Raw genomic sequence first — 9,854 nt, 5'->3', positions numbered from 1 at the left:
TCAGCCTTGGTTTTACTTCTACTTGGAATAGGACTCTACGCATTATGGCGCCATTATCAACGTAGGCCCACACCCAAGCCAAGGACCAGAGTAATAAAAAAAGAAACTATGGAGATGCAAGAGGATGCTAACTCTCAAAACTCCGATCATATGTCCGTGCTGTAACAAATTAAGAGTCCCGTGTGGTACTCTTCCCCCAAGGGGGGGAGGGGTGTTATATTCACATAACTACTTCTATTACTTTCTCTATTAACCTAGAACCTAGCCAATAACTAGCCTATAACTAGTATTAAAATATTTAATTAATTAAAATTAGTTAAATTCAAAAAGGCTCCGGTTGCATTCTTCCAAGCGCCGTGTGGCGTCATTCGTATGCAACCTGAACCTCTTTCTTAGGCAACAGTACTTCTCTGTTGCCAGGGCCTCAGAGCGCGCGTGGTTAAAAATCTTAGTCAGCTATTAGAACAATCGTCTTATTGACGCACGGTTGACTTAGTAACCACTGACGCACGATCGATTCCCTAAAACCATACCATATATGGTCATGAGAATCGATGCATTTTTGAGGCAACGACTTGACTGCTCGGTTCCTGACCGATCAGTCCAGGCCCAGCAGTAACTAGAACAAGTCATCCGACTTGATCCGAGCATTAGCTCTCTAGTTACCCTAAATTCATTCTAACTTCAATTAGATAACCATTTAATCAAAATCCTCTAAAAACTTGTATAACTATTAATTTATTTTATAAACGAACATTGTAAAATAATTCTACAAGGACTGAATAAATTTAGTTGTACCAAAGTACTTGAATTAGTTTGTCGCGGTGTGAACCCATAACAATATATATTGATATAAGTTTAATTATTAGTTTAATTGTAAAACATTTAATTTTATATATTTGTATAAATTGATGTATATTTCCTTCATTTTTTATATATTTGTATATCAGATCAATTATAAGTTTTTATCATTTATATAAATTTTATGTATATTTGTTTAATTATAAGTTTAATTGTAAAAACATTTCATTTTATATATATAAATAAATTCCGTCTGTCATGTAACTCTTCTACCAATTCTTTCTTCTCCTCACTCCCATGACTATTCCACTACGTATTATGTTTACACTAGCTCATCAATCACTGGCGGTAATATAAGTTTCTTTAGAGCATAATTCCAATCATTTTCTCTTTTCTTCTCATTGGCAGTGGTGATTTCCTCTTTTTGATGCTCATTAGAGATATAATTTGCAACAATTTTCAATCTACCATACATATCTTTCCGTAATGCCTCAACTTTTCGCTCCAATTTATTTTCAATATAATTGACTTTATCATTCAATTGATTAATTCTTTCACTAATATCATTAATTTTTTCATCAATTTCATCAATTTCATCAGTTTTTTTCAGCAGAGTTGTAACTTTTTCCTCAAGGCGGTTACCTTTTAGGTAATAGTGAGTTAGCTTTTCACTGTATTCAAACAATTCCCTCATTAAGCTATCACGTACAGTCATCGAATTACGTGACAGAGCAGCCATATTCACAGCACTTGTCTCATCAGTAACATCACATTCTAAGTTTGAAATTATTTTCTTCTTGGCATTAAATGCATTCCTTTTTTTATCAAACTTTAACGTATCATTGTCAATTTTGTGTGAATAATTTCTCACTTTACCGGTATTGAAACCAGATCCGAATTTATTTATCGACATAGTGAAGTAGCACGTTGAACTAAGAAAATCTTGAAACTGCAATCTCTTTTATAAGATACATAGGTTTAGTAACAGCTAGGACTTAATAAGTTGCCCTATCAAAATATTAATATTCCTGAAATTGATGTTAAATTGTTATTCTCCCCAATAGGGGAGACTATTAAAACTATACCCTTTCATTTAGAGGATATTTCGTTATTCGCTTCATAGGTTTTGTTAAAGCCATGCAAAGTTATAATTCCATGCTCGATGGAAAGTTAATTCCTTGCACGATATCAGCAACTTATCACAATAGCTATCTACAATTTAACTAACGAGAAAAGGGGGGATTGCGGTAGCCACCTAGCGGCACTTACTGGTACTATCAATTAAATTGAACTAGTTCACCCGTGTGTGTAATTACGTAATATTAAAATACCATTAGCGCGAAAGAAGATTAAGGAAGGCAGTCACCTAGCGGTGACTACTGGAACTAGCAATTAACTCAACCTAGTTTATCTGTGTAGCAGAGTCGGAAATAGTTAGGCTACGTAAGGTAACTAACCATCGACTTCGAAGGGTGAAAAAACCTTCCCTCAACTAGGGCCCCGTAGGATAACTTAGGTCCCCGTAGGATAACTAACCAACTGTGACATAGGGTGAAAAATACCCCCTACCTAACCAAACTCGGTCCCACTATAAGACCTTCCAACTGTGACATAGGGTGAAAAATACCCCCACCCTCCCTAACCAAACGCGATCCCACTATAAGACCCTTTCCTTCCTCATCCCCACCACTACCATACTAAGAGAGTCTTATCCCCACCCATCCCCCTTCCACACCACAAAACAGCTTCCCCCACTCCCTGTCATCGGAACCGCATAGCTCCTCTACTTAGGAGATTCATGTTATTTGACTGTAGATCTCAAAATGATGAAATCTGTTAGCGGTGATTGGCCAATTTAATGTAGTACCAACTTAAAATTGCCGTTACCAATACACAATCCGCCATTATCGATGTCTCTGCGTGTTTACATGATTTTCGTAAACATAAAGAGAAAGAGAAACAAGAAGTGACAAAAATGTTGAAGTTAATACTAAAGTATTGAGTAAGAAAATTAAATTAAAATACTAAAAAAATTGAAATAAAAGCTAAGATGAATATTAAGTCTAAGTAATTATAGTGGTTATTAACTATGTTGGATTTTAGGTTAGGAGATGATATTTTTAGTTACAATTATTGTCTTTTTTATATACCTTTATTACACTGCCCTTTACATTAGGATTAACTAAGTGAAAGTCCAATAAATGTTTTATCTTTTACTTGTAGTCTTGGATTCATCAGATACAAAATCAATTTCTCCTTTACACAACGTGCTGTTGCTTCTTGCGACGCTATTAACAGAGGAACCGGAACTGCCGCCATTTCATTTAATCGGCACTATTCTACTCTCAAATGCGCCAAGTTTAAATATTACAAATTCACTTATTCAACAAACTAAATATTATGTGTTAAGTGTTGTCATGATCAATTATTGTTTCAGTCTCATAAAATGGATGGACACTGTCAAAGTTTATGATGATTAACATTATTAGAATAAAGAACTTGAAGAAATTGTACATTGAGAGTATACATATTTAAACTTAATATACAAAGCAATGTAGGACCTATACATAGTTGAACCGTTAAAATGATTCTTTTATTGAAACATTTTACATTACGTCTTAAGGAGATAGGAATCGGTGAGTATCTGATTTACTAAAATTTTTATGAAATATGTATATTGCTTTGCAGAACCATAAAGAGGAAGGTTAAAACATACCATTGATACTTCTGAGAACAATAGAATTTTTGTGGTGATTTACTGGACGAACCTAATACTCTAATGTGCAATGAAAATATTTTTATCATGTACGGCATGTAATATTGTATGGTCCCATAAACATTATAGCGGCATTCAGGTATAGATACAGTAATAAAAATATAGTTATTATCATTTAAACAAAGTATCAATCTTTCCCTCTTATTTATAATCCCTTTTAGGTATTTATAAAATTATTATGTATGAGGTAACTCGCTGAATTTGCATAATACTTCAACAAATACTGTTGATTAATCGTGAAAGAAGTAACTGATGAAATATGAAAACTACATGGTTAAAAGAATTAATCTGATCAGCAATCAAAGAGCATCATTTTGGTACAGTCATATCTATCCAAATTAGGAAAGCATTTTTGTGTACACAGTGTCATTTTCAATCATATATACTACAAGCAGCTATGAAAAATCTGAGACACAACTTATTATAATATTTTACTAGATTTACACCACAGTTACCAGGTCCATTTATCTTAAATAGGAATAAATGACTTTTTAATTATACACATACAATAGCTAATACAGGATGTTTTTCTTTATAGGAATACCAATGTGTCAAAAGTAAAACAGAAGCTATTCGTAATTAAGCTCTGATTTAGAAAATCCGGAATAAACAATTATATACTTGTATGCTACTTTCAATGTCTATATTACGACTAATTATGCAGATTTATAGAATAAGGCCTACTTAATGTTAATTCCTCAGAGCTAAGAATATCTTTTCTTAAGTAAGTTAATATTTAACCAACAACTTTGCAATTTTACATATGGGTTTAGGAGATTTTATTCCAAATTAGGTAAATACATTTAATGCATAAATACTATTTTCAAAATAAAACATGCTTTATTTAATTCACATGAATATGAAAACATAATAGATATATTGCACATAAACTCCCAATAATCTTTATTGCAAAATTATAAATATGGTTCAAATATACCTCCAGCAACTGCAGAACAATATTCTAGTCTTTTTACAAAGCACTGTAATACATGCTGCAGCTGCTGGAGTGTTATCCTCTCGCATCCTGCTATTATTTTATTTTTTAAATCTTCTAGGCTCTCTATCTCCAAGGCGTTATAAATCTCGTTTTTTAAGATTCCCCATATCCCAAAGTTCAGTGCTGCGAGATCAGGGGATCTTGGGGGCCATTCTACAGGACCATTTTTTCCTATCCATCTCCCCGGATATTTTGCATGTAAATACTGAACAACCACTCTTGCAGTATGAGCTGGAGCACCGTCTTGCTGGAACACGACATTACTCTGTAATATATAAAGAGAAAAAAGTAATATTAACTTTAAGTTTATTTTATAATATTCATGTGTATACTCAAAGGTTTTATTATTATAAATTTACATTTTCTGTTATACTTAGAACTCTTGGATCCACTTCCTCCTTCAACATGGTTAAATACTTCTCTGAATTCAAATTTCCATTAATAAATATTGGTCCGATTATATTTTCACATAAAATACCAAGCCATACATTGACCTTTTGTTGATATTGAGTATGTGATTCAGTATACTCGTAAGGGTTGCTTTGTGACCATAATCTGGTATTCTGTTTATTTGGTGAGGGGACCAGCACAAAAGTAGATTCAACGGAGAAAAGGATTTTATTTAATAAATTGCTATCTTCTTCAATTTTCTGCATCATGATCCGACAGAAGTCATATCATTTGGTATAATCTGCCTCTTCTAATTGCTGATAGTTAAAAATTTTATACGCCTTAAATTTTTCCGCTTTTAAAGTTTTATACACGGAATATACTGATGTACCGATTTCTCCGCTAATATTACTTAGTGATTGTTTAGGATTATTTAAGGCAGAATTCTTAATATTAGCTTTCATTGATTCCGATAATGCTCTTGCTGGTCGTTTGTGTTTTTGGTGGCTGGAATCTAAGCAACCGGTTTCTTCAAACCCTTTTATCACACGAAAGATCGTACTGCTGGTGGGTACCGGCCGATTACTAAATTCTCTTTCAAATAATACCTGGTTGCTTAGATTCCAGCCACCAAAAACACAAACGACCAGCAAGAGCATTATCGGAATCAATGAAAGCTAATATTAAGAATTCTGCCTTAAATAATCCTAAACAATCACTAAGTAATATTAGCAGGGAAGTCGGTACATCAGTATATTCCGTGTATAAAACTTTAAAAGCGGAATAATTTAAGGCGTACAAAATTTTTAACTATCAGCAATTAGAAGAGGCAGATTATACCAAAAGATATGACTTCTGTCGGATCATGATGCAGAAAATTGAAGAAGATAGCAATTTATTAAATAAAATCCTTTTCTCCGATGAATCTACTTTTGTGCTGGTCCACTCACCAAATAAACAGAATACCAGATTATGGTCACAAAGCAACCCTTACGAGTATACTGAATCACATACTCTATATCAACAAAAGGTCAATGTATGGCTTGGTATTTTATGTGAAAATATAATCGGACCAATATTTATTAATGGAAATTTGAATTCAGAGAAGTATTTAACCATGTTGAAGGAGGAAGTGGATCCAAGAGTTCTAAGTATAACAGAAAATGTAAATTTATAATAATAAAACCTTTGAGTATACACATGAATATTATAAAATAAACTTAAAGTTAATATTACTTTTTTCTCTTTATATATTACAGAGTAATGTCGTGTTCCAGCAAGACGGTGCTCCAGCTCATACTGCAAGAGTGGTTGTTCAGTATTTACATGCAAAATATCCGGGGAGATGGATAGGAAAAAATGGTCCTGTAGAATGGCCCCCAAGATCCCCTGATCTCGCAGCACTGAACTTTGGGATATGGGGAATCTTAAAAAACGAGATTTATAACGCCTTGGAGATAGAGAGCCTAGAAGATTTAAAAAATAAAATAATAGCAGGATGCGAGAGGATAACACTCCAGCAGCTGCAGCATGTATTACAGTGCTTTGTAAAAAGACTAGAATATTGTTCTGCAGTTGCTGGAGGTATATTTGAACCATATTTATAATTTTGCAATAAAGATTATTGGGGGTTTATGTGCAATATATCTATTATGTTTTCATATTCATGTGAATTAAATAAAGCATGTTTTATTTTGAAAATAGTATTTATGCATTAAATGTATTTACCTAATTTGGAATAAAATCTCCTAAACCCATATGTAAAATTGCAAAGTTGTTGGTTAAATATTAACTTACTTAAGAAAAGATATTCTTAGCTCTGAGGAATTAACATTAAGTAGGCCTTATTCTATAAATCTGCATAATTAGTCGTAATATAGACATTGAAAGTAGCATACAAGTATATAATTGTTTATTCCGGATTTTCTAAATCAGAGCTTAATTACGAATAGCTTCTGTTTTACTTTTGACACATTGGTATTCCTATAAAGAAAAACATCCTGTATTAGCTATTGTATGTGTATAATTAAAAAGTCATTTATTCCTATTTAAGATAAATGGACCTGGTAACTGTGGTGTAAATCTAGTAAAATATTATAATAAGTTGTGTCTCAGATTTTTCATAGCTGCTTGTAGTATATATGATTGAAAATGACACTGTGTACACAAAAATGCTTTCCTAATTTAGATAGATATGACTGTACCAAAATGATGCTCTTTGATTGCTGATCAGATTAATTCTTTTAACCATGTAGTTTTCATATTTCATCAGTTACTTCTTTCACGATTAATCAACAGTATTTGTTGAAGTATTATGCAAATTCAGCGAGTTACCTCATACATAATAATTTCATAAATACCTAAAAGGGATTATAAATAAGAGGGAAAGATTGATACTTTGTTTAAATGATAATAACTATATTTTTATTACTGTATCTATACCTGAATGCCGCTATAATGTTTATGGGACCATACAATATTACATGCCGTACATGATAAAAATATTTTCATTGCACATTAGAGTATTAGGTTCGTCCAGTAAATCACCACAAAAATTCTATTGTTCTCAGAAGTATCAATGGTATGTTTTAACCTTCCTCTTTATGGTTCTGCAAAGCAATATACATATTTCATAAAAATTTTAGTAAATCAGATACTCACCGATTCCTATCTCCTTAAGACGTAATGTAAAATGTTTCAATAAAAGAATCATTTTAACGGTTCAACTATGTATAGGTCCTACATTGCTTTGTATATTTAGTTTAAATATGTATACTCTCAATGTACAATTTCTTCAAGTTCTTTATTCTAATAATGTTAATCATCATAAACTTTGACAGTGTCCATCCATTTCATGAGACTGAAACAATAATTGATCATGACAACACTTAACGGGATCCCTCACGCGTGCTTTACCGACAGTACAAGTCAATAAACAATTAGTTTAATAAAATTCAAATGCGAAGCAAATTGAACAATCCTGCCTTTGTAGGACAATGTGCCAGTCCTAACGAGTCAAACAAACTTAAAAACACTCAAATTAGTTGAAAAATAACGCTGTAGCATTGTGCCGTGTTCTTGAAGAGAGGTTACTTTTGGTTATTTCCACTTCAAGAACGCGGGACAGTGGTACAGCGTTATTCTTCATCCGATTTGAATTTTTTTAAGCTCGATTGACTCGTTAGAATTGGCACCTTGTCATAAAGAAGCCCGTTTTTGCAATTTGCTTCGCATTTAACTTTTATTAAACGAATTGTTTATTGGCTTGTACTGTCGGTAAAGCACGCGTGTGGGATCCCGTTAAACATAATATTTAGTTAATAACCACTATAATTACTTAGACTTAATATTCATCTTAGCTTTTATTTCAATTTTTTTAGTATTTTAATTTAATTTTCTTACTCAATACTTTAGTATTAACCTCAACATTTTTGACACTTCTTGTTTCTCTTTCTCTTTATGTTTACGAAAATCATGTAAACACGCAGAGACATCGATAATGGCGGATTGTGTATTAGTAACGGCAATTTTAAGTTGGTACTACATTAAATTGGCCAATCACCGCTAACAGATTTCATCATTTTGAGATCTACAGTCAAATAACATGAATCTCCTATATGCCGCCGTTAGGAAAAACCCTGTATATGTATAGCTACAGATAGGGGAATAGCGTAAATATGAGAGGAAAGCTTCGCAGTAAGGTTCGATGCTAGAGTGGTGGAACACGTTAGCGTGAGCTGCGAGAGGGGAGGAAGCCTAGCTTCCTTCCTAAAAATTTTTGCTTTTCGTCCACCTCAGAAACGCGGGACAATGGTAAGGCTCTATTTCTCAACCGATTTCAATGTTTTTGGGCTTGTTGGAATCGTTAGGTCTGGCATCTCGTCATAAAGAAGCCCGATTTTTCAATTTGTTTTGCGTTTAAATATTATTAATGCAAATTTTTAAACAATTTTATTTTTTTTACGTTTTTTGGAAAATACGGCTTTATTGATGACACGGTGCGAGTCCTAACGATTCCAACAAGCCAAAAAACATTAAAATCGGTCGAAAAATAGCGCTGGACAATTCTCTCTCGCTTTTCGTCCCTTAACGGGATCCCTCACGCGTGCTTTACCGACAGTACAAGTCAATAAACATTTCGTTTAATAAAAGTCAAATGCGAACCAAATTGCAAAAACGGGCTTCTTTATGACAAGGTGCCAATTCTAACGAGTCAATCCAGCTTAAAAAAACTCAAATCGGATGAAGAATAACGCTGTACCACTGTCCCGGGTTCTTGAAGTGGAAATAACCAAAAGTAACCTCTCTTCAAGAACGCGGCACAATGGTACAGCGTTATTTTTCAACTAATTTGAGTCTTTTTAAGTTCGTTTGACTCGTTAGGACTGGCACATTATCCTACAAATGCCCGATTGTTCAATTTGCTTCGCATTTGAATTATATTAACTTAATTGTTTATTGACTTGTACTGTCGGTAAAGCACGCGTGAGGGATCCCGTTAATGTTGGCTACAGAGGGCTTGAGGGATCCCGTTAACCCGCCAATAGGCGCGTGCTTTATTTTTATGTAGATAGCTGCGTGGGGTGCCACGGATACCCCATTTGTTTTTCGTAATTTGACGTAAAATATTTACGAATTCAGATTTATTTTTCAATAAATATCATTTATGTGACGTTCCCTTCGTATACGGTAGGAGTTGCATGTCTTTAAGTTATTTATATATTAATTAAACGCTAACACTTGTAAGTGATTGCACAAAATTTTCGCTAAGCTATCAATAGAATACTTTTCTTGGGGTGTTTTGGACACCCCGCGCGCCCATTTACGGGTTAATAAACGCTTTTATATACCTGCCTAAAATATCTTTATTCTTTAAATACTTAGATCGGT

At 33.4% G+C, this 9,854-nt stretch overlaps 1 protein-coding gene across 1 annotated transcript; it reads right to left on the bottom strand.

Moving 5' to 3' along the window:
* Nucleotides 1–4,491: 4,491 nt before the first annotated feature.
* On the bottom strand, nucleotides 4,492–5,230 carry LOC136772857 (uncharacterized). The gene is made up of 2 exons (XM_066726042.1): nucleotides 4,934–5,230; nucleotides 4,492–4,839 (listed from the first exon to the last, which is right to left on the bottom strand). Exons 1-2 carry the CDS (start codon nucleotides 5,228–5,230, stop codon nucleotides 4,492–4,494), a joined length of 645 nt encoding a protein of 214 aa, XP_066582139.1.
* Between the last annotated feature and the right edge of the window lie 4,624 nt (nucleotides 5,231–9,854).

Source organism: Prorops nasuta, unplaced genomic scaffold, assembly GCF_024137725.1.
Source record: "Prorops nasuta isolate Cenicafe-Biocafe unplaced genomic scaffold, Cenicafe_Pnas_1.2 PNAS00001, whole genome shotgun sequence".
Taxonomy (NCBI): Eukaryota; Metazoa; Arthropoda; class Insecta; order Hymenoptera; family Bethylidae; genus Prorops; species Prorops nasuta.
The sequence above is the reverse complement of the archived record's forward strand: the minus strand, read 5'-3'. Positions and strand labels throughout refer to the sequence as shown.